The following is a 26,191-nucleotide window of genomic DNA, read 5'->3' as shown; positions in this document are numbered from 1 at the left end:
TCTCGATCAACAATACGAAAATAGATCATCTGATCACAGACATAACAGACTCAAAAACACAATCTTTGTAATTCCCTACCCATGAATGCCAGTTTCTCAGTCAAGCAGGTGATATATTTTTGGGTTCTAAACAATGCAAGGATTTGTTGGGCAAAGTGGTTCTTACAGAATACCTACTCAATTCTATTTTTAATGTTCTTTGGTAAAGTGCACAAAAACAATATAAATGCAAGTTAAAGTCATTTTGGGTATTGTTTCAAAAACTTGTTTTGTACAGAACTTAATTACCTTTTGGGACCAGGAAGATCCAAGGCAAGTGAATCCAACGTTGCAGATTGGTCCTGAAAATCACAGTGGCTTTGGTTACTTTTCTCAGTTTCCTGGAAAAGAAACACTGCTGGATCAATATGGCTATGTCTGCAACATTAAAAACACCTGGATTTCAAAGTTCAACTGTAAGTAAACATCCTTTTCTGTCTTGCCCTCACTGATGTATAGCTCATTTAAATGCAAATGCATCTTCCACTACTCCACAAACAGTTCTTTGTATTCATACATTATTAGCACTAAGTAGTTTATTAGCATCAAATTTAATAAGCTATAGCAAGCTTAGGGAGTTGCCCTATATTTTTTCTCTTTGCAGTCTGCAAAACTATATTCAAAAAGGAAATTTATAGTCTTACAACAACTTCTCTGCATTTTTTAAATTCCAATTATACATTGCTGCATTAACCTGATCCTGCTCACTTTATAAACTTGCCTTTAGCTACCAGTTAGAGGAATGTCTTAATTTTAAAGCTTAGCATTTTTGTATCCTGAAATAGTGTGCTTCAGACCAGGTATCAGTGACAACTAAACATGTGCTCTGACTACATGTGTTACACTTAAGTACTATGACTATGCAGCATTAAGTGCAACCCAGAATTTTTGGAAACATGCTTTTCAAGGTAGTCATTACTTTCGATATCTTTAAGGTGATCCTACAGAATTACAAAACAGTTAAAAACTTCCATCCAACATTTGCAGCTGCAAGCAGTTTAAGAATGCGGAAGGAATGGATCAGCAATAAGCTTCAGCTGGTTTAAAGTGTAGTTTTCAAAAGTAATCTCATGTTTGCTAAAAGAAAATTCCATATACACACACATGTACATGCATAATATAGCCAATCTTCAATCACTAATCCTTGCATTAATTTTGATGAAGTTGTCTCAGATAACCTTGTAACAGTAGGAAAGATTACGTAACTCAGTTCTGTAATAGTAAACTACTAAATTTCACTCATTTGGTCAGATTACTCATTCATGACCAGTATACTGTGAACCTAGCTGGAAATCCACATGCAGAGATCAAACAGTTCAGCAACAATGAGCCCCACAATCAAAATAATCTCAACTCAGGTGGTCATTCAGGATCGAATCCTCACTATAAAGGACTCACATGTGAAATCACTTGGCTAATGTGGCTGCCATCTGTGCAATTATATAACACTAATTTGAGACATGCACCCAAACTGTAAGTGACAAATATGAAGTAAAGAAAGACAAGCATCCTACCACAGTTGCTGGGTTAGAAAACCTCTTGACTTTCTTCAATTTTGTGTATTGCTCGGAAGGTTCAACTGAAGACTTTTTCTTGCCTTTTTTTTCTATGCCATTATTTAAAGGACTAATAAGAGAAAATACTTCCAGTAGTTAATATGTAAAATCAATGCATCTATTTAATGTCTGGAACATCCAAGTTCTTCAAAAGGATGCAGTGTAGCTTATTCAAAATGAAAGCAAAACTACTGAAGTTGTAAAACAGCCTCCCAGTAATTTTTCCAGAAGCACTTAATGATAATCTATCCCTTTATTATTGTTAGTACGATCTTTCATTTGAGTGACAACCAGAAAGGATGCAAAGAAAAGAGGATTTTAAGAAAATTTGCAGTCTACTGATAAGAAGGTCATAAGTAATTCTATACATTAGCAGTTTGGATAAATTTATTTTGAAAATTACACTGTTTGGCTATTTTTCCTGCACACTGCTTTCCCACTTTTTCAGACTTTAACTCAACTTTCTCCTTGCATCTCTCGTCTTCTTGCTTTAGTTCCAATGTTCAGAAATTTAAATTACTGTCAATGATTCTTTTTTTGCTGTAATTATGAATGAGCATTACAAGACCTACCCGAGTTACCAAAATATGGATCATTCTCCCAAAGACTTATCATTTTGATCTGCATCATACATTAAGAAACTGCCACAATCTATTGACAGCTTTTCTGAAAACTTTGGTCAAGCATTACAGGTACTAAAACCTCCAATTGTGCGCTAGGAAGGGCTGGCAGGAGTGGAGAATGTCAACTAAAAAAACAATTTAACAGTCCTCCCTTAACAAAAGATCACAATTAACTTCATGTAGATGTAAACCTGTGGTGTGTTCTACCCCTTCTTACAAAAATCTGGATTGATGGCTTCAAGAAAATAAACATTTCACTTCTTGGAAACCCAGATGGGCCAATATCTTTGCTTCACTGACATGGTTCACGTATATCAGAATGGGCTCAGTTGATACAAATCAAAGCCAAGTTTATTGTCACATGCACAAGTACGCATTTGCAACTGCAAAACGATGGCATGGCCTGGATATTGGGGATCTTTGATGATACAGAGATAAAGCATCAGTTTTTCTTTAAAAGATTCACAGATAGTAATTATAGAGAACTGTTTTACCTTTTTGCAGCTGCAGGTAAAGGTGTGGATTTACTGGACTTCCTCCCTTTAATTTTAAATTCATGAGAAACTTCCTCAGTGCTTTCCTCAGTCTTCATTGCACCATTTGGAGGAATGGGAGGAACCCGAATTCGCAATCCAAACAAATGTTTCTTCTTCTTGATTTCTTTTCCAGACATAAACCTAAAAAAATGACAAGATGAGCCAGAAGAAAAATAAACAGATGTTTATGCTGCACAGCAAAGGAGGAAGGCATACATCCTGTAGCTGTACTACATACTGTGTAATGTTTGTCTCTAGGGAGCCAAACACACTTCCACAAGAACTGGGATGAGAAAAGAGAACCACATAGATGCTTTGTGTCAGCAGGAACAAATGAGAATTTTCCACAAATCAGAAAATACCATGAGGCACATCAACTCTATCCCAGCCACCATCTTATTCAATCTCAACCAAACCCAAAGTTATTCTTTAAGAGTGCTTCTACAGATTAGAATTTGTAATTTGGTAACCTTTTATTTTGGAAGAATTCATTCACAGTATCAAATTAGAGCATTGAACGATCAGTCACCCGGTGCGAGCTCATCTGGATATATAACTCAACATTTCTATCATTTATCTGCTGCTCAATTTATTGCAAATTCTTTTCCAAAACACTGTTGTAGACTCTGCAGAAATACCCAGTGCTGATACAGTATAGGTCAGCAAAGCATGATAACGGACTATTATGACACAAGCAGGGATAGCAAATTACCACTCATTGAACAAATTCCTACTCCCTGGCAGACCTTTACAATGCAGGGCAAAAACAAATCTAACAAACCAGCAGAAATTTCTCAACCCTATTCCTAAAACATGGATAATTCTATTTATTAGGAGATATATCTGTACTTACATGCACTTGTTCTCATTTAGGGCTTCAAGAATATAGTCACGTCGGTCAGGTTTTAGAGTGTCTGCAAGCTGCAAATAAAGAAAATAGGAATTCAAAATACTCTCATTTGCTTTACCTTCACAATAATAAACTTGTACACAATTCAAAAAAGTTATCAAATTTAATGTATTATATATAATAATGTGGAATTATGACCATTTTCAGTTGTGTAACAATTCATGCTGTGAGGTTTTTGTCTTAAAGCAAGCAGGTCCTCCATTTATCACTGAACTCCAATGTGCACAAGTTTTTAATGAATCATAACAATACTGTGACAATTCTTAAAATTCAACACATCTACAGCACGATTAACAGAATCCAGTATATCTCAACACAAGCAACGCAACGCCAATTTTGAGTGACAATGTTAATTATCATAAAGGTTTGGTACGGAATACATTTTAAGAAAAAAGGCCAGCCATTGAAATTTAGGAGCATTTAGAGTACACTAGCACCTTGCTTAGTGTTAAGGTTGCGTTCCCAGGAACAAGCGTGTTAGGACATTTAGCACTAAAAGTAATCATTCCAGCATTATGTCGAGAGAGGTGGTACCGACAGCAATGGTGTGCCAAGAAACTGGTGCAAACTCCTGCCCTCCCCAGCAACTAGTGTTGGGTTTGTTACCATTCAGAAATCGCCAGGCTGGTTACAGCAATGCAGCCATACAGACAGAGAGATACAGCAGTTTCTATCACATCCAACAGGAGGCAGAGAGAGAGAGAGACCATATGATCAAAGAAGTCTGTCAGAGGAGCTACTGCCAGTCCCTACTAGTCCAAAAAACATGATCACTAATCAATGTAGTTCTAAATGTAACTAAGCCTTACCTCACCAGTTTGCAGTCTGTCCCAATTTTCATGAATGTAGGTCATCAATTCAAGCTCAGAATCAAAATACTTCTTTTTGTGAATAACACTTAGGTTATAAAGGCTTAAGTGTGCTATGTCAACCCTAGGAGGAAATACTTAACATTAACATCCAGACAAGAAAAATCATTTTTAATACTTTTGAACACATTTCTTCAGTGGTTCTTGTTTGCTGACTACAGCACTCTGAAACAATTACTGCACAGAGTCATGAAAAATAAGGAAGCAGGGAAATACTAGTATGATATATTTGACCAATATTAGTGCTGGCTAAATTAAAAACAAAAGCAGAATTAAAATCTTGATTTAAAAAGTTGTTAGTTCAGTTCATTTTTAAGCCAGTGCTTAATGTTAATTTACTACTCATTTAAATGATACATTTAACATTGTAAAATGTATTTAGTATTCACAAATACATACATGAAATGGGATGTATGCGACATATCTGGTTAAAGCATAGATTAACCCAAGCACAAATTTATCATTATTTATATCTTAAACTAATCCCCCAAGAACAAAAGAAAACCAACCAATGCCAGAGTCAATGAGCATTTTAAAAACTGATGTAAACCAGAAAAAAAAATTGTATGTTTAAAGTCCTAAACAACAATGTAATAACGTACCATCGTAACGGTAGACGTTTGAGGTATTCTGGTCCAGAATTGCAAACAGAACAAATAAATAAATAGAACCTGATGGACAAAGAAGAAAATAAAATCTTCCACACATTTTCACTCAAAAGCACAACTTGAAAGCATAATTGGATCTACATAGAAGACAACACGAAACAAGCTATTCAGCCCATTGAGCCTTTAAAAATGTTTATACTCCACAAAAGTCCTCACCAATCCCACCCACCTCACCTCCCTTTCAGCATATCATGCTATTCTTTTACTCTCCTATGTTCAGCCATTTCTTTTTTTGCAAAACATTTAAGCTGAGGTAATGAGTTCCACATTCTACTCAGCATAAAGAAATTCCTACTTCCCAGTAGAAGAACAAGTCCTCTTCAGGTTAGGACTGAGTTCTGTTCCTGCAAACTGTTCATAACCTGAATGGTGCATAAGTTGGAAATGCAGCTCAATCTTTCCAGCTGGCAACAGAAGAAAAATAAATACCAGATAGGTAGGTGCAAGAATAGGCCATTTGGGCCTTTGAGCCTCCTCTGCCTTTTTACATGATATTGTCTGATGCTCTATCTTAATACCATATTCCTGCTCTCTCCCCACACTCCACTGCCTTTGTGTAAAGTATACACAGTGAGATTATCTCTAGTTTCTGTGGTTAGGAATTCCACAAATGAAGAAATTTCTCATCTCATAAGTTTGCTACCATGTACCCCAAGTCTGGGATTCCTGGTTTTAAAGCCCGCATCCTCCCTGCATCCAGCCCGTCAAGCCCAATCTGAATTTTGCAATGAAATCTCCTCTCATTCCAAACTCGTGAATGCAAACACAGTCAATCCATCTCTTTATTCAACAGTCCTGTCATCCCAATAATCAGTCTGGTTAACCTTCATTTCACTCCCTCTATGGAAAGTACATCTTTTCTTCAGTAAGGAGACCAAAATTGGATGCAAGGCTCCAGATGTGTTTCACCAAAAACCTGCATAAATGTAGCACTGTGTCCTTGCTCCTGTACTCAAAACTTTTTGCAATGAAAGACAAACCACTTGCCTTCTTGACCATCTCCTGCATGTTTGTTTTCTGTAACTGGTGTACAAGGACACCCAGATCCCTTTATTCATCAGCATTTCCCTAATCACTATTTAAATAACACTCTACCTTTATTTTCCCTAACAAAATGGATAACTTCACATTTATCCACCTTACAAAACATATGCCATATTTTGCCCACCCTCTCAACTTCTCTAAATCACCTGGAGGTCTCTGTGCATCCTCCTCAAGCCCATTTAGATTTGTGTTGTTAGAATAAGGGAGTGTTGTTCGTGACTCCCTTATTCAAATCATTAGTATATATGGTGAATTGCTGCATGTGAAGTACTGCTACCCCACCTGTCACCACCTACAACCCTAAAGAAAGCATTTATTCTTAGTTTCTTATCAATTAATTCTCAATCTATGCCAGTATATTACCCCCAATCCCATGTTTTAATTTTGCACATTAGGACCTGATCCAAGTTCATCACATCTACTGGTTCTCCTTTATCTATTCTACCAGTTATGTCCTGAAAATACTCCAGGAGATTTATCAAACATGATTTCCCTTTCATCAATTCAGGTTGCCTTTGTCTAAGCCCATTGATATTTTCCAAGTGTCTTGTTATCACGTCCTTTACAACAGATTCTAGCATTTCCCCCAACTACTCATGTTATGGGTAACTAGTCTGTGGATCTCCATTTACCCTTTCTCTCCTTTTCAAAAAACAGTGGGATTACATGGGCATCTTCCAATTTGCAGGGACCAACATTTACATTCTTAATTTCTAAAGGTCCAGGTAATATTTTTCTCCCCCTAAACAACATTAACAATATTGATAAGCAAGGTGATTTGCCATTAAATGCCTGGTCCTCAAGGTTTTCTAAAGCCTTACATTATTCATTTATCCTCAGTAATGGCCACCATTTCCAGCCTTTAAGTATACAGGTAGCTTTTAGTAAATGTGGAAGATGCCAAATTAAAAAGAATTTGCTGCACAATTTGGACCTTTGAAACCATTACTATCCTCTGAGGGAGAGGGGGCTTATTCAAATTTTGTGATAATAACTAAAAATTGTTATTTTACATGCCAGCAATACTATGAAGTCTGTGCTGAAGTGAAGTGGTTTTTAGTTTGCCTTGATCTCAACAAAAAGAATTCAATCAAGTGATGATCAATTTCTCACATCATTCCAGCTCCATACCAAAAGATCAGTACAGGCAGAAATAGTACAAAGAGTTAGCTGAACCACCCAGTAGTTTTTAGAATGAAATCAGAAACTTAAATTGTCAAAAATGTGTACAGGTATTCTCTATAACATAGTCAAATTATAGCAATATATGAATGCTAGTAGGCACCTGGATAAAATGGTCATGCACTCAGTACTATTACAGGCCTATGGAAAATTCACATAAGAGTTACAGATATACTTTAGGCAGTAACTTCAGGTATCACCTGTCTCCATAAAGCATAGGCTTCTGCAAGCATTGTATACAGGCTTCATGAAACCACTGTTTACATCTCCAGCACTGCAGCATTTTCAGGTACCAACTTAAAAAGAAATAAATCTGAATCAGACATCCAAATATAATTTAGTTAAACATCTACCACAATGAAAGTAGCATCACCATTAATAAATATTGCTTTCGATTGGAAGAACATATTTTAAAAGAATATCCTTTTTTAAAATACTGATGGATAAAGAGCCTGTTTCACACTTCTAAGAAATTAGCTCATCTAAAGCACTCCAAGGACCAGGGGCTGAGGAGCACGTTGTCCATGGAGTTGTCACCCTGACTGGCACAAATGACAAGGCTCAAAGCAATGCAACTGTCATAGGCTAATTTGTCTTTTGTGTAACTATAGATTGCATTCCAACAGCTGAATATTTCAGCACTACAGCTACATACAGTTGATGACTACAGCCAGGATTAGTTACAAAAATGACAATGAGAGTATCTTCCTTCCCAATTAATTTCAGTCAATAACCCCAAAGGTAGAACTTTAACCTTCACTTACTTCAAGCCATGTTTTCAAGATTTCACTTATGACAAATTTAGCTGTGTTGATTCCCTACAGAGTAACATCATCTTTTTTCCAAGGCCATATCTGAATGCCTGGAATTGATTCATTCAGAAAAGGATACACCCTACTTCTACAAGACAGGTAAATCTAAAGAAATGCATCACAATTTTTCCAAGTTAACTAGAAAAACAAATTCAATCTAAACCATGAAATATTTGACTTACTCCCCAGGGCCTCCACAGTAACAATAACACTGCTCATGATTTGTTTTATGGCCTACATCCCACTGAAGATCTTCCAACTGGTATGGCAATGTCTGCTTCATGACTTGCAGAGCTTTGGCATTTGGTCCCTTCTTAAGAGCACCACCCCTCTACAATGAAAGGCAAAAAAGAATCTGAGTTAGCAACATGATTCATAATTGACCAATGAAAGTTACAAAGTGAAAAATACCAAGTGCTTATAAATTAAACAAAAAGTACATATTTTCTATACCCCAGTTTCCAGGTTTTTTGACCGTGTGGTAATTTTTCCATCATTGGAACATCATTTATCAAAATAAACAACGTACACAGGTACTTCACTTAGCAGTCAGGATGCATTCCCGGGAATGAGAAAGCTAGTGGAGTGAAACAGGGTCATTATAGATTTATACAGAGACAGTACCACAGTACCACTGTCATGTGCTGCTGTGCCAGGAATTTGGCTGAGGGCTTAGCTCTCCAGCAACAATGAAATACAAAGTGAGCTCATCACTACATAGTTCAGTGTGGAGTTAGTCACTGAGGCAACATGCAATGTTGCTTTCGGGGCTGGTGTCACATGAGCAGTGTAGCTGCTGGGATACAGGGCTGAGGTCAGCATCCTGGCTGACATAGTGAGCAAGTTCCATTGCTGGGGACTGGCCTCGGCTGCTCCACATGTTGACAGTCTGCCAGAATCCTATTGTCTCTCTCGTTGCCTTCTTTGGATATGATGGAAGCTGCTGTCTCCTAAGCTCTTTGCTTCACTGCACGGTTCTCCCCAGCCTGCAGATCTCTTTGGCAACACGCTCTTTGGAGTCCATTAAGTTTATTACCTTAGAGACTTTTCTGGCCTGGGGAAGGTGTACAGACAAAAAGAGACAGCCGCTTTCAACAGATCGATAGGAGATAATGAGAGAGATGGCATGATCCCAACTGTATGTCAACACGAAGCAACAGCTATAGTCCCCAGCAATGGCCCACAAATGTTGTTCCAGCTAGGGTGCAACCCTCAGCCTAGCATCTGTGTTGAGCAGTCACATTGCTCACCCAAACACCAGTTCACTTGACACCGAGCAGTACTGCAATGAGATCACTATTAGAGTGGTTCATGAGTGCTAATAGAGAGCAGGGGTTCATGCCACGTTTTCGGCACAGCACCACACGGCCCAAAGAGATGTCATTTTTTTAAAATAACAAGTACAGAAGATAATGTACCCGTTAGCATTCAGACCAGAGGACCAAGAGCACTATAGTGAATCAATACTCTGTGGGGCAGCATTAAGTGGAGTAGCAACGTACTTCAGTTACACAATACCTTTGTGGTTGTGGCAAAGACACACTGGCGGCACAGCCACTTAGCATCTGATGCAATCACACTTGAATCTATGTTAGGCATGTGACATTTCTGATGATAGCCTATTGAAAAAGAATAAGTCTGTTAAAATACTTCTTGCTTAAAAGCACCTTTTCAAAACTTCAAATTGATTCCAGTTTATAGTTTACCTTGTCCACACTTGTCACAAATAACCATTTCATTAGGTACTTCAGAGCACTCTTCCTGGCATATTGTGCAAACCATCTCTCCACCTCCACAGGCTCCTAGGATTAAATGCACAACAGTGTAGCCTTTTGCCCATATTTCCACAATCACCATAAGGTTGTGAACAAAGATCATTCAATGAAATCTGAGAAGCTTTGGAAAAACGTCTCAGGATATTGAAGCATAGATCTAGAAATATTACTAACAGTCGTGATAACATCATACAAATGTAGGAAAGGAAAAAAAAAGCCCCATGGCAGTTCAGTTCTGAACTTTTGCATTCTTCATAAAATGGAGATGCCAAGTATCAGGACATAAAACTTCTTTCAATAAAAGCCAAAATTGATTACTTAAATATATACATCATGAACTAGTTCTCTCCCAGTCCAACCCACCATCTATTGTTCAATGAGGTTTTTTTTAATTCATAAATTTATTCATGTCAACATCACTGGGAATGCCAATATTTAATGTCCACCCCAACTCCAAGGTTCAGTAAGAAACCTGGGCCTGGAAAATCTGCAGTGACATTACAAGCCAGACCAGACAAGGATGACAGATTTCTCTCTCAAAGACATTTGCAAACTAAATGGGCTTTTAAAAGACAATATGATAGTTTCTACCATTACTGTTTAAAATTACTCGAAGTTCATATTGCTGAATCACAATTTCAAAATTCTAGCAATAATTAAACCGTTAAACTACTGTACCAATGGTAGCAGTAACTTTTTCATTCATTGGTGCAGGGTCAAAATGTTGATACAATCTAGCTTTTGGCATAAATTGACCGTTCCAAGGAAGAGGTCCGTCAGCATTTCATGGACAAATATAGAAGGACAATTAAAAATTTTGCATTGCTATCAGCCACATTCTGAGAACATTTTAATTTCTACAATAGTTTTTACATTTAGTTAAACTAAAAAGCCAAAGACATGTATCAATGACTAGCTTCTTAAACATAACCATGTGAAGGGGTGGCCATAATTTGATTGGCCTAATAATTATTTCAAAATCAATACACTCTTTACAATGAGATATTTTTCATAAAAGTTCAAATTAATCTACAAATCATAAAACAAGAACAAAGTGGAAAGTCAATTCCTGCAAGAAAGCTTAATCAAGAGCAACTGTTCCAAAATTGAAGTTCCTCAAGTACTTGGCGCACAAGCAAAATTTTGGACGATGCACTAGTTTTGCTTTTTTAAGAAAGCGTTCTGATGTTACAGGGCACAAAAAAAAATTGTCCCCTCATTTACAGAGGTTGGGATAAGGAAATGAAGTCAATCACTGCTGAACCACACATCAAAAAATATATATCGAAATACTCGGCTCTGATATGACATGATAAATCTTGTTGATTTCTCACTCCCTGATGCCCCCCATGATCCAATTGTTTCCTGACCTTCCCTGCATGCAGTCCTAATATTTAAACATATGAAAGATGGAACAGTACAACATAGGATCAGGCCATTCAGCCCATGATGTCGGCACCAACCACAATACCAATCTAAACCAATCCCATCTGCCTTTACAAGGTCCATATCCCTCTATTCTTTGCCTGTTCAAAGAAAAATAAAATCCACAGAACGCAAGGATGACAATTTCTACTGAAATACTGAGTAGTGGGAAGTGGGTTTCAATTTTGGTATTCCTAAATTCGTAAAGAATATATACAGAAATTCAATTACAGACAAGGTAATGTGTTCTGAAGAATTGAGAAAATTAAAATTCTGACTTAAATTCCTATTGATGAGTAAACTTGTCTCATTTGGATTAAATATGTTCAGTTGTACCTTTGTCAGCTACCATTCAAGAGCTGCCCAAACACTTCAGATTGAAGCAGAAGATTAACTCGTACTGGGGATCTTCTCAACAATCAGCCCCACTCTGCATAATATGTCCCCAAAATCTTTCTTCCCGATCTCCACCATGGCAGAGAATCAGTCCATATTACCACACAAGACATTCTTGGCAGAATATCAGTGATCCATCAGCTGGTTAATACAAGAATACCCCATGGTGAATTTGGTTTGCATGCCAGTTCAGGGGAACCTGATATACAGGATCAATATTAAAACATCAGATTGAACGCCAAAAGCCAGAAACTGCTCACCCCTTATCCACGTACAAGTCACTACAAACTTGATTCGGTAAAGCCTCGCCCATTAGATTAAAAAAAAGTTACCAGTCTGTATGTCTTTCCACAAGACCCAGGACTTTGAACTGTCTTCAAAGATGACAAAGCAGCTCTCTTTCGGTTTGTCCACCTTCAAAGCAAATTGGAAAGAACATCAGCTTTTATACAAATGCATCAGTTGACTTCGCAAAATACTCCCTTGAATTTCCAATTGTATTCACCTCATTCATAGACCATCCTTTCCTCACCGAGCCCAGTGACCAATTACAAAACAATGGAAAATAAATTCAAAGGAATAATGATTTAGTTTCTTTGTTGCTTTTTCTTATCATCCAAGTACATAACTGAAATCTACAACATAATGTAGCACCACTTGAAATAGTTCCTCTAGCATATCAATAAGGATAAATACTTGGAGGAACAAGCTAAACTTGTTCAAAAACTAGTACGAAACCAAAATATTCACATGATGCCTTAGAAAACAGAAACCTAGCAAATGGGTCACATTTTTTTTTGTCGTTGAAACCATAGGGCAAATATTTGACTTGTGGATATACATTGGGAGCAGTAAGTTTCAATTTGCTTTGAATAATTGACTCAAATCTAATGCGGAGAGTCCACGTCAATGAGAGTAAACAGGGACGTGCACAGCAGTAATGACCCCTATGGCCCTTCAAGGCTGTACTGGCATTGACAAAAGTAGTTAATACTGTCTCTGCTATTATTATAATTTTCCTTGCCCCTATTTGTGAAACACTGTCTACTTTTGCCCTCTTTCTTTATATAAAAATAGATTTTAATGGCACTTGCTAATTTACTCATTGTGTCTCTATCAGTTTCTTGATCATCATTGGAAGGCAAATGAAACAGCAGATGCTGGAACCCGAAACAAAAAACAAAAGCTGGAAGAACTCAGCCAGTCAAGTAGCATCTGTAGAAAGGGAAGGCTTTCACATTTCAGGTCAGGGACCCTTCAAAAGAATTCCTGACCCAAAACATTAACTAGTTTCTCCTTCCACAAATGCTACTTGATTGGGCAAGTTCTTCCAGCATTTTATTGTGTCTTGGTCATCCTTTGCTGAATTCCATTATGCTCCCAGCCCTCAAGCTTCCTACTCTCTCCAATAACATAAGACTCTTCCTATAATCAAATACCTCATTAACGGCCTTGGACCCTTATTCCCAGTGGCACCTTTGTTCCTTAAGGGAATGTATATTTATTACTAAATACAAATTTAAATGTTTGCCACTGCTTTTCTATTATTTCTTTTAATCTGTTTGCCTAACCTACTTTGGTCATTTCACATCTCATAGCTACCTAAGGGCAAGGCCCAAGTTTAGTACTCGACAAAAATCACTTCTAAACTTGATACAAAATTCATTACCTCTTCCCAAGGATCCGTTACTACAAGGTTGTTAATTAATCTTGTCTCATTGCACAATACTAAATCCAAAATACCTTACTCCCAAATTGGTTCCTTAACACATTGAAACAAAGCTATGAAAGAATATACAAGATAAAGTCCTGCACCATAAAATGGGGACAGTTTAGTGGTAGGCCAACATAAAATCAGTTTAAGACATTGGCATATGGGAATAAAGATTGTGGGAAAGTGCTGATCTCAGCAATCACAAATGTTTTCACAGACAGGAGGCAGGTGCAGAAACTATCTTTAAGGGTCCAGTAAAAATTAAACTAATTACAAAGTAAACATTTTATAAGATCTGAAAAAACATCTTTTTCATGTCATTTAGCTTTTTCAGAAATAGTAGTTCATATTTATGGTAGAAATGATAGGTCCCCAATTGTTGAAAACTGAAGAACAACCTGGTACCCCACAGAGGGATCGATGTGACAGGAGCCTAATTATTCTTCAGTCTCTTGGTAAATCCCAGGTGAAGTTGTTAAGATACAGTATACATCACCTGTGTGTTCCTCTGCTCAACAATATGACTTAATAACAGTGTTGATAACACCCACTTTAATAGCAGTGTGCATTAACATTGTATGGAGAATTAGAAGTCTGTTCTCAACCACTGGCCACAAGTTAAATCATTAATTGTAAAGGCATTCTTCAACCCCAAAACAAACAAATCTTGTAACTATTTCCAAAGCACACCACAAACTTGTACCACTCACAGTATTGCAGCAAAACTGGTTTGACCAGCTTAAAAATGAAATCACCCATGATTACTCCCTTATACAATGTACCCATCTCTAATTTCCTGAATTTTGGAGCGGGACTTTTGAAAGAGAGATGAGTCTCTGTGCATGTGCTTGAGAGTTTCACCTTGCAAGAGTCTAAACAAGGCACTCTTACAAATTGTTTCAACGATTGGCTGATTAACAGCAGCAAATAAAGGGAAGATAGGTATAAGTGGAGCATCTATTGTTGGAGTGGGCTGGTGTTAAGAGTGGGGGACTGAGGCTTTGGCTCAAGAGGCTACAGTGAGAAGAGGTAGAGGCGAAGTTAAGTCTCTGGTAAGTTTCTTTTCCCCCTTCCTTGCTTTGGTTTTTCCTTTAGTGCCAGGCCAGAGTAGTTGGAATGGCTCCAAATTCAGTGGTGCGTTCATCTTGTGAGATGTGGGAGTTCTGGGAGACATCCTAGTCTCCCAGATAACTAAATATGCACAATGTGCATCCAGCTGCAGCTCCCTACAGGCCTTGTTTGGGAACTGGAGCTGCAGCTTCATGACCTGAGATTCCTACAGGATAACAAAGAGTTCATAGATAAGAGCTAGGTAGTGCAGAGTATCTATTCCTGTGGCTGTTCCCCTCGATAATAGGTATACCGCTTTGGATACTGTTGGTGGGAAGGCCTACCAGAGGAAAGCCACAGTGACCAGGTCTCTGGCACTGAGCTTGGTTGTGTGGACAGAAGGGAAGGGGGGAAAGAAGGGGAGAGCAGTAGTGATAGGGGATTCCATAATAAGGGGAGCAGACAGGAGATTCTGTGGATGTGGAAGAGACTCCCGGATGGTATGTTGTCTCCTAGGTGCCAGGGTGAGGGACATCTCCGATCGGGTCTACAGCATTCTTAAGGGGGAGGGCGAACAGCCAGAGGTCGTGGTACATATTGGTACCAATGACATAGGTAGGAAAAGAGATGAGGTGCTGAAGAGGGAATGGAGGGAGCAAGGTAGGAAGCTGAAAAGCAGGACCTCAAGGGTAGTAATCTCTGGATTGCTGCCTGTGCCACGTGCCAGTGAGGGTAAGAACAGGTTGATATGGCAGATGAGTTGGTGCAGGGTTTCAGATTTGTTGATCATTGGGATCTCTTCTGGGGAAGGTATGACCTGTACAAATGGGACAGGTTACACCTGAACTGGAGGGGGACCAATATTCTTGCAGCCAGAAGTGTTGGGGAGGGTTTAAGCTAGTTTGGCAGGAGGATGGGAACCAGAGTGATAGGTCAGAGGTTGGTGCATTTAGTGTACAAGTAGATGCAGAGTATAGAAAGACTGAGGAAGAATAGGCAGTTGAAAGGGCAAAATTGCAGTCTGTTGGATGGGCTGAAGTGTGTCCATTGCAAGAAGTATCAGGAACAAGGGTGATGAACTTAGAGGATAGGTAAGTACATGGAACTATGACATAGTGGCCATTAGAAACTTGGCTGTCACAAGGGCAAAATGGCTGCTGGATACTCTGGAGTTTAGATGTTTCAAAAGGGACAGGGACGGAGGTAAAAGAGGTGGGGGAGTGGCTTTGCTGATCAAGGACAGTGTCACAGCTGTAGAAAGAGGACATGTTGGAGGTATCGTCTACTAAGTCAGTGTGGGTGGAAGTCAGAAACAGGGAGGGATCGATCACTACTGGGAGTATTCTACAGAGCCCCCAGTAGCAACAGAGACAATGAGGAGCAGATCGGGAGGCAGATTTTGGAGAGGTACAAAAATAACAGGGTTGTTGTCATGGGTGATTTCAACTTCCCTAATATTGATTGGCACCTCCTTATAGTGTAAAGGGGATAGATGGGACAGTTTGTTAGGTGGGTCAAGGAAAGATTCCTGACACAGTATGTGGAGACGTTGACTAGAGAGGCCATTCTGGGCATTGAGCCTGATCAGGTTTCAGATCTCTCGGCGGGAGAGCATTTTGGAGACAGTGACCATAACACCTTGACCTTTACCAGAGCCTTGGAGAGGGATAGGAACAGATGATATGGGGAAGTATTTAACTGGGGGAGGGGGAATTATGATGCTATTAGGCAGAAACTTGGGAGTGTAAATTTTGGAACAGATTCTTGAAGTGCATGTGGAATGTGGAGGTTTAGGGAGTACTTGCTTGGTGTTCTGGATAGGTTTATCCCATTGAGGCAGGGCAAGGATAGTAGAGTGAAGGAACCGTGGTTGACAAAAGACGTGGAATCTCTTGTCAAGAGGAAGAAAGCTTACCCAAAATTTAGAAAGCATTGTTCAGACAGGGCCCTGGAGAATTACAAGGTAACCAGGAGGGAGCTTAAGAATGGTCTTAGAGCTAGAAGAGGGCATGAGAAGGCCTTGGTGAAGTAGGATCAATGAAACCTCCAAAGGCATTCTACATCTACGTGAAGAATAGAAGGATGACTAGTGTGAGGGTAGGACCGATCAGGGATAAAAGAGGAAACATGTGCCTGGAGTTGGAAGAGGTAGGGAGGTCCTTAATGAATACTTTGCTTCAGTATTTACCAAAGAGACCTTGACGTTTATGAGGATGGCATATGACAGGCTGATACGCTAGGGCATGTCGACATGAGGAAAGATGATGTGCTGGAACTTCCTAAAAAATTAGGATAGATAAGTCACCAGGGCCAGACAGGAGATATCCAAGGTTATTACGGGAAGCAAGGGAAGAAACTGCTGCATCTTTGGTGATCTTTGTGTCCCCACTGGCCACAGGAGTAGTGCCAGGTGATTGGAGGGTGCCAAATGTTGTTCCTTTAAGGGAGTAGGGATAACTCTGGGAATTATAGACCAGCGAGTCTTAATTCAATAGTGGGCAAATTACTAGAGAAGATTCTTAGGGACAGGATTTATGGGCATTTGGAGAAGCATAGGCTGATGAGGGGCAGTCAGCATGGCTTCACGAGGGGCAGTTAGTGTCTCATGAGCCTGATTGAATTCTTTGAGGATGTGACAAAGCACATTGATGGTAGAGCAGTGGATGTGGTGTACATGGATTTTAGTAAAGTGTTTGGTAAGGTTCCTCATGGAATGCTCATTCAGAAAGTCAGCAGGGATGGGATCCAGGGAAACTTGGCTGTGTGGATTCAAAATTGGCTCGCCATAGAAGACAGAGGGTGGTGGTAGATAGTGTATTCTGCCTGGAGGTCGGTGACCAGTGGTGTTCTGCAGGGATCTGTTCTGGGACCCCTGCTCTGTGATTTTTATAAATGACTTGGATGAGGGAGGGTGTGTTAGTAAGTTTATTGATAACATGAAGGTTCCTGTTGTGGATAGTGTAGAAGGTTGCTGTAGATTACAACAGGACGTTGATAGGATGCAGACCTGGGCTGAGAAATGGCAGATAGAGTTCAAGCCAGAAATGTGTGAATTGATGCACTTTGGGAGATCCAGTTTGAAGGCAGAATACAAGGTGAGTGGCAAGACTCTTAGTAGTGTGGAGGAACAGAGGGATCTTGGGGTCCATGTCCATAGATCCCTCAAGGTTGCTGCGCAGGTTGATAGGGTTGTTAAGAAAGCATATGGTGTGTTGGCATTCATTAATCAGGGTATTCAGTTCAAGAGCCACAGGGTAATGTTGCAGCTCTATGAAACTCTGGTTATACCAAACTTGTAGAGTATTGTGTTCAGTTCTGGTTGCCTCATTATAGGAAGGATGTGGAAGCTTTAGAGAGGGTGCAGAGGAGATTTACCAGGATGCTGCCTGGAATGGAGATCATATCTTATGAGGATAGGTTGAGTGAGCTAGGGCTTTTCTCTTTGGAGAGGAGGATGAGAGGTGACTTGATAGAAGTGTACAAGATAAGAAGCATAGATTGAGCAGACAGTCGAGACTTTTTCCCCAGGGTGAAAATGGCTAACATGAGGGGGCATAACATTAAGGTAATTGGAGGAAGGCATAAGGGGGATGTCTGAAGTAAGTTTTTATTTTACACAGTGGTGGGTGTGTGGAATGCACTGCCTGTTGAGGTTGTGAGGGCAGATATTAGTGACATGAATAATAGAAAAATGGAAGGCTATGTGGGAGGGAAGGGTTAGATATTAGAGTAATGTCGGCACAACATCGTGGGCCGAAGGGCCTGTACTGTGCTGTAATGTTCTATATAATCCCACAGCTATGATCAGGGGGCTTATAAATTTTTTATTCCAATGTTTGCTTTTAACAATTTTCCAATTTAGGATAATTACTCTCCTCTGTCTTTATTCTATTCCTTATTACCTAGATTAAAATCATTGAGCAATTGTCCAATCCTTAACAGTGGGGGAAAAAAAGTTAAATCTTCCACACTGTCAAAGTTCAAAACACTGCAATCAAAATAAAAAGACACCAATTGCAAGCAGTCAGCATCACATAGGGAATAAATGAAGATATTAATACTGGACAGTATGAAAGATTTGTGAATTCAACAGAAGGGAGTTTAGACATCTTGTCTTTTTGTACATGTTGAAGAAAAAAGAGGTGGGAAAGAAAATTTGATTTATTCTTCAATTCCACATCTGGCTATCTTTATTGTAAACAATAATGTGCAATGTCACCTTTGATGCCAGGAATAACTTACATCTTTGTAGAGAAGTTGAGACCAACAGGATCCTTTACATTTACACAGTTGTTTTGTGTGATTCTGCCTTGCTTCACAACACATTGCTGTGGACTGAAGTAATGAGCATATTATTTTTACCTTTTTGACTGTTCCAAGATAAAACAAGCCATCTGACCACCTGGCTAGGACATCCTGGCCTTCCTCAAATTTGCACACAGGTCTTTTTCCTTTTGATCCATCCTGTAATGACAAGTGAACCGAGGACACTGGCGTCTTCAGGTTACGATGGGAGGGAGATTGTTTGTGGAGAGATGAGTTACCTACTCCCGTACTGTCTCTGTCCATCAGGAAAATGGCATCATCAACTGGAATTTAAAGTTCAAAATGAAGTAATTCCAGAACAATCCATTTATCTAACATATTGCATTGTAAACTGCATCCTATGTGAAGCTAACACATGTTCAGTTTAAGAGCTAGTGAAATTTGATCACACTTCCAAGTCAGCTGAAAGACTTTTGTAGTTCACCCAATCAGCCATGAAATCAGACCCTACCAATGTCACCTTTAGGAGGGGAAGAAAAAGGTCAAATAAATAAAGTACTAGATGCAAAAAGGAAATTGAATTTGTAGTGCCTTTCATAACCACAAATCACCTGAAATGTTTTTCACCCAAGGAAGATTTTTTTTCTGATGTACATGCATTGTCAATGTTTAAATTGAACATTATACACAGGTTAACAAAACATTTCTTTCTTCATAACAAAGACTATGGTGTGGCACTACAGATAAAAATGTTCACCTTGTTCCCTATACTAACTAGGATAACAAAGAGCAAGTAACAGGGCAAATTTGATCCTCATTTGGCAGATCTCAGTCAATATTGGAGCTATGAAAATGGTCGCAGGAGCTAGAGTGAAGAAAAGTGTATTTTCCTCCAAATTACTCTTTGAAATATTTAAAAAAACTGGATTATTATATCCACTTAAAGTTATCAGGCAGACACTTGGAATAGAACAAATGAGAGCAAGGGACCTCAGTGCCCTAATCAATACTTATGCCTCAATTGCTGAGAGAGTGTAGATCTTCTGATGACCTCAAATCATTGATGACCTCCATTGATGAACTTCTTTCCCCTAATGTTGTATTAAGCACACTCTTCAACTGGAAGGTGAGCTTCTAGTTTAATCAGCATTGTTTATATGCCATAGCATAGTGTATCTCTCTCAAAATGCTTGGGTGCACTACAAGTGGAACATAACCTAACATATGAGGCCACACGATCCCTCAAACCTGCTACACCTTGCATTAAAATCATGGCAAATCTGATCTTGGCCAAACTGCACTTTCCTGTCTCATTCCTATAACCCTTAATTCCCCTATAGTCAAAAACCACAATGAAGATGGCCTGGAAGATATTAAAGCACTCCAGTTTCTGCATCTACTAGCCAGATGGCTACTTTCGCCGAAGAAAACAGGAACCATCCAAATTACTTCTAGTTCTACATGCTAATTTTGTTTCATGCACGAGAACTTCCAGATCTCTCAGTACATCAGAATTTTGTAATCTCCATTTAAATAATATTCTGCTATTCTTCCTACCAAAGAGGAAGACCTGAGTTCTCTACTTTTAACCCAGCTGCCAAATTTTTGCCCATTTACTTAACCAATCCACCTCACAACATTCATTCCCACCTAACTTTGTATAATTGGCAAGTGTGGCTACAATACACTCAGTTCCTAAGACATGAATGTATGTTATAAATATTTGAGGACATACTACTGATCCCTTTGACAGCTGATAAGGCTGAGGTTCACCTGCTGTTAATGAAATTAAATGTTTATTGGATTTTTGACATTTACAAATATTCAACAGTAAACAGGAAGTACCAAAAATTTAAATTAGCTTTAAATATTTATGCTAAAAACATTTAAAACCATTAAATACATTTCAATCAACTAAACTAAATAAAAAGTTCTAGTTAATGCTCTTTCAACAGCTGTTTCTGCCCAATAATTTCAATGAGTATGTTGTGCTTGCTTAACATTTAACAAGGAACAGGCTCACTGGGCAGATTTTCCAGCTAGAGAGTCGGCATGTTTGTGGGCAGTCCACTAGTAGTGCAGAGTCTACAGGAGACTGGCAGAATAGCAGAAAATCCCACCCTTAGCTGAAGCAAGGCCCAGACTTCAGGGCATAAGACAAGATGTCTTTATTAGTCACATGTACATCAAAACACAGTGAAATGCATCTTTTGCTTAGTGATCTGGGGACAGCCCGCAAGTGTCGCCACACTTCTGACGCCAACATAGCATGCCCACAACTTCCCAGCCCGTACGTCTTTGGAATGTGGGAGGAAACCAGAGCACCCAGCGAAAACCCATGCAGACGTGACGAGAATGTACAAATTCCTTACAGACAGTGGCTGGAATTAAAGCCGGGTCACTGGCTCTGTAATAGCATTGTGCTAACCGCTACACTACCATGCTTGCCCGTATATAGAAAAGGGTAAACATATAAGTGCAACAGAAGCACCAGCACCCAGGCAAGAGCTTCATCTAAACATCTAGTCAATATCGCTTTACATTTGCAGGAGCTTAATAGCCAAAAAATTGACTACATTGTCCAGTAGGCTTCAAAATTAACCAGAAAACAGAAACCAAGAATGTGCCTTCTCTCAGATGTTAAAGCTCCCTTACCATGGCTAAAATCAACATTCCATGAAAATCATGGGTTTCAGTCATATTATCAAAAATCTCAAAAAAAAAGACCTCAAAAGGAGGGCATGCTCCTGCTTATAGTTCCAATTTTTTTTTGTTGATATGCATAAAACGAAATAAATTGCTGGAGGAACTCAGCAGGTTGAGCAGCATCTATGGGTGGGGATAAGCAATCTGTGGATAAGTAATTTTCAATGTTTCAGGTCAAGATCTACATCAGGACTGAGTGGAGGGATGAAGTAGAGAGTGAAGGAGTGAGACAGGGTCAGTAGGTGATAGATGGACCAAGGTGTGAAAGATGACGGGCAGAAAGAGCAAGGTGGGGGAGAGCAAGGGGTGGAGTTAGAAGAGGCAGGTGGGTGATAGGTGGAAGCAGACAAAAACAAAAGGGCAGATGGGGGATGGGAGAGTGTAGGTGGAGAAGACTGCTGTAGGGTGATAAGAGCGGACACAAAGGCCACCAAGTGCTGGAATCTGACAAGAAAGAAAGCTGGTAATGGGAATCATTAGGGGAGAAATCAAGAGCAGATGGAACTAGATGGAGGAGGGAATCCAGTGGATAAAATGAGTAGTTGGTGGATGGAACCAAGCAAGGGATGAGGATGAAAATAGGGGGCTGGGGGAGGAATATAGGAAAGGGGACAAAAAAAAGGACCAGAGTGGATCAGAAGAAGATAGATGGGAACACCCGAGGCAAGGGTTACCCGAAATTGGAAAATTTAATGTTCATATCTTTGGGTTGTAGACTACTTGGGGAGAATGAAGTGTCATTCCTCTAGCTTGCGTCGGGACTCATCCTGGCAGTGGAGAAGGTCAAGGACAGAAGGTTACTATGGGAATGAGGGGATCTGAAAGGACATGCAACTGGGAGCTCAGGATGGCCACTGTGGACAGAGCACAGGTGCTCTGCAAAATCAGTCACCTAGTCTGCACTTGGTCTCACCAACGTAGAAGAGGCCATACTGGGAGCACTGAATGCAGCAGGCAAGGTTAGAGGTGGTGCAAGAGAATCTTTGCCTCACCTGGAATGACTGTTTTGGTCCCTGGATGGTGGCGAGAGTGGAGGTGTAAGAACAGGTGCTGCACCTCCTGCAGTGAAGGGGGAAGTGTCAGGGGTCAGAGAAGGGTGGGTGGGGACGGATGAGTAGACCAGGGAGTCACAAAGCGAGTGAATTCTGCAGAAGGCAGAAAAGGGGTGTGACTCAGTGGGATCCAGGATCCTGTTGCAGCTGGTGGAAATGATGTAGGATAATGTGCTGGATGCAGAGACTGGTACAGTCAAAGGTGAGGAGTAGGGGAACTCTTTTTTTGTTGGGGGGGGCGAGGGAGGAGGAGAGGAGGTGAGAGGAGAAGGCCAAGAAATGGAGGTAATGTGAGAGAGGGGCTCCATCAACCACTGTAGAAGGGAAGCCACATTTCCTTTTTTTTAAAAAAAAAGTCATTTTATATGTCCTGGAATGGAAAGCCTCATCTTGAGAGCAGATGAGACAGAAACTGGGAATAAGGGATGACATTCTTACAAGAGACAACATGGGAAGAGGTGCAGTCTGGGTAGCTGTGGGACTCAGTGGGTTTATAGTAAATGTCAGTGGATAGTTCATCTCCCAAGATGGAGACAGAAAAGGGTCAGAAATGGTCCAAGTGAATGAGAGCAAAGGTGATAAAACAGACAGGTGCAGGAAGCAGCATTAATGCAGTCATCAGTGTAATGGAGAGAGCTGGCATGTGGTACCAGAGGTTTGCAGTAAGTACTGTTCCACATCACCAGTGAAAAGATAGGCAAAACTAGGACCAATGCTGGTGCCCATGGCTACATTTGTGGGAAGTGAGTGGAATCAAAAGGAAAGTTGTTCAGGTGAGAACAAGTTCAGCTAGGTAAATGAGAGTGCTGGAAGAAGGAAACAAGTTGGATCTTTAAGACCTTCCTGATGGGGGATGAAAGTGTATAAAGACTGAACATCTGTAGTGAAGATGATGCACTGGGGACCAGGGAATTGAAAGCCGTCAAGATGTCAGAAGGCATCCGAGGTGTCCTCGATAAAGGTGGGGAAGGACTGGATAAGGGGAGCTAGGATTGAGTGAAGCTATAAAGAGATTATTTTGGGGTGGGCAGAAATGACAGGCTGACCAGGACAGTCTTGTTTGTGGACCTTGGTTAAGAGATAGAAGTGGGATATACAGGGTTGGTGCACTCTCAAATTGGAGGCTGTGGAGGGGGAGACATCCTGATGTGATGGGATCTTTGACAGTGTGGAAGATAGTGGACTGGTGCTCGTTGATGGGGTCATGGTCCGGGGGCAAATATGAAGAGGCATCCGAGAGCTGCTGTCTGGCCTCTGCAAGGTCGAAGTCAGTCTGCCAGACTACAGTCGCAATGCCAAAGTCTGTGAGTTTGATGACTAGGTAAGTATTGATGAAAAGTGAGCAGAGTGCTGAGCGGTGAGGCCAGAGTGGGTGAGGGGAGTGAAAATGAAAGGCCCAAAGTGGGTGTCTAAGAGGAAGGGGCATGTTGGATACACAAGAAGGGGTCATCAGTGTGGGATGAGGATGCTGCTTTACCAAAGAAAAAAGGCACGGAGGCAGTGGTGACCAAACCTCCCATCCCCACACCCTGCACCTGCCCTTATTTTTATCTACTTCCACCTATCACCCACCCGCCTGTCTCCCAACTTCCCCTCCCTATCTTGCTTTGTTGTGCCCATCATCCTTTACCTCCCACCCCCCACCCCCCCACCTATCACCAACTGACCCACCTCACCCTTCCACTCCTTACACTGGCCATCTTCTCTCCACTCAGTCCCAATGCATGATCTTGCCCTGAAACATTGACAATTCCTTCTGCCTCCAACCCCCCCCCCCCCCCCCCCCCAGATGCTACTCAGCCTGCTGTGCTCCTCCAGCAGTTTGATTTTTGCTCCAGATTCCAACACCTACAGTCTTGTGTCTGCATAAAATGAGGCTACAGGGATACGTACAACTGATTAAGTGCTCTAATTTATAATTTCTTAATGGAACAGCCACACTGGGTACTAGTATTCCACACCTCTAGGCCTACAAAATAAAAACAAGAGATCATACAATTTACTTGTAATGGATTCATTATTTCTATTTAACTTATTTAATGATTTAGACTAACTACAAATTGAAGATTGTCAAACATGTTGACTTTTTTGGATTACAAATCAACAGTACAAATATGAATAGGTTTTAGTTTTCTAGACTTTGAAAGCCAGATTGCCATGGACCCAAATAGCAGTATTATAACATTAATTAAAAAGGTTTAATTGAGTCACAAAGAAGCAATCATGAAAGGACTACTGATTCACTTAACTGTTTATGTCAAAAATTAAAAATAACTCATCCTTAACTTCAGATTAAAGTATAATTTGTTCACTATTTTGACAACACCATCAAGATAATTCAATGAACTAAATTTAACATAAAATGTGGCGCATTCTATGAGTTAGACGAAGTAAACCAATTTCAGCATCTTTCAAATGAAGCGTCCAATTTAACAACTAAACAACATTAAATTTGTACAAACACACTTTTCAACTGTAATGTTTTCCGTTCAGTTTTCTACAAGTGCATGCCAGCAATATTGGCATGCATCGTGGTATTCACACAAGTTCATTGAAAGGTTGCCTGATTTACAGAAGCACGTACAAAATGTAAAATAAATTCAAAAACTAAAAAAAAATGCTTTTTCTGGAAAAAAAAGGAAATGGAACCTCACTGCGATATCAACATAAAGATCCGGGCTGGTGAAATCCTCCGGGGCCTCTTCCTCCCGCCGACTACATGGGGCAGAAATCGAATCCCCTCCAACTAGTTAGACTTCATCTTAGACAAAGGCGGTGGGCAAATGTAAACAAAATGAAGAACGCGCCCGAAATCAGTCTGTTGTAGCCACACGGCAACAGGCCCAGAAGGTGCTGAAGAGCCCCGCAGCTGCTGCAGCCAGTGGCCGGACACGGCGGGGCCACTTTCCCCTCAGGGAAACGGGAACCCAGAGGCCTCGCTGTCGAGGCTCCAGAAACCCTTTCCCTCTTTAAAACAAAACAAATACACACACACACACACAAAGAACATATCATTTAAACAGCGGCACTCACCTCATTCGGCCACGGCAGTGAAATCCCTCTTTTTTCCCCCAGAGCATGCGGTGCTGTAGGCGGCTACCCCTCTCACCGCAGCCACTGCCGTTACTCCTCACTCACACTCAGCGCCAGCTCCGGTTACACCAACGCCATTTTGGTTTCCCGCGGGCCCGGCTGTGCATTGTGGGGGAGGGAAGGTGGAGACAGGCGCATGCGCATTGCCCCCCAACCCGGCGCCAGAGGAGCAGGCTGCTGATGGAGGGAGCGGTCACGGCTGCTCGTCCAGCAACTTCACACAGCCCGAGTGCGCAAACCCTTCGCTTCCTCCCGAGCACTGAGGAAGAGGAAAGACTAAGCTTCAGAGGGGCACTTCTTTTTCCGTTTATTATTTGTTGTTTAGTCATCATAGGGCATGCTGTACCAATGCAAATAATCCCCACACTGCCTATTTTACCTCTGCGGACAGTTGTATTTTTCATATGAAAACTTTTATATTGATCGATTCATGTCATCAGAATACACAAATTGGTTTTGCGGCCAATTAATTACT

General features: G+C 40.4%; 1 protein-coding gene across 1 annotated transcript in view; it reads right to left on the bottom strand.

Moving 5' to 3' along the window:
* mtf2 (metal response element binding transcription factor 2) overlaps positions 1-25,932 on the bottom strand; it is a 32,584-nt gene extending 6,652 nt beyond the window's left edge. Inside the window, exons 1-13 of the mRNA XM_052012807.1 lie at positions 25,657-25,932; positions 18,962-19,188; positions 12,168-12,249; positions 9,946-10,041; positions 9,758-9,858; positions 8,422-8,570; positions 7,628-7,723; positions 5,136-5,204; positions 4,474-4,597; positions 3,608-3,675; positions 2,713-2,895; positions 1,554-1,665; positions 289-380 (exon numbers count right to left, since the gene is read on the bottom strand). Coding sequence (XP_051868767.1) covers positions 289-380; positions 1,554-1,665; positions 2,713-2,895; positions 3,608-3,675; positions 4,474-4,597; positions 5,136-5,204; positions 7,628-7,723; positions 8,422-8,570; positions 9,758-9,858; positions 9,946-10,041; positions 12,168-12,249; positions 18,962-19,168 — 1,379 coding nt within the window. The 5' untranslated portion in view covers positions 19,169-19,188; positions 25,657-25,932. The remainder of the gene's footprint in view (positions 1-288; positions 381-1,553; positions 1,666-2,712; positions 2,896-3,607; positions 3,676-4,473; positions 4,598-5,135; positions 5,205-7,627; positions 7,724-8,421; positions 8,571-9,757; positions 9,859-9,945; positions 10,042-12,167; positions 12,250-18,961; positions 19,189-25,656) is intronic.
* Between the last annotated feature and the right edge of the window lie 259 nt (positions 25,933-26,191).

This window comes from Pristis pectinata, chromosome 3, assembly GCF_009764475.1.
Source record: "Pristis pectinata isolate sPriPec2 chromosome 3, sPriPec2.1.pri, whole genome shotgun sequence".
In the NCBI taxonomy this organism is placed as follows: Eukaryota; Metazoa; Chordata; class Chondrichthyes; order Rhinopristiformes; family Pristidae; genus Pristis; species Pristis pectinata.
The sequence above is the reverse complement of the archived record's forward strand: the minus strand, read 5'-3'. Positions and strand labels throughout refer to the sequence as shown.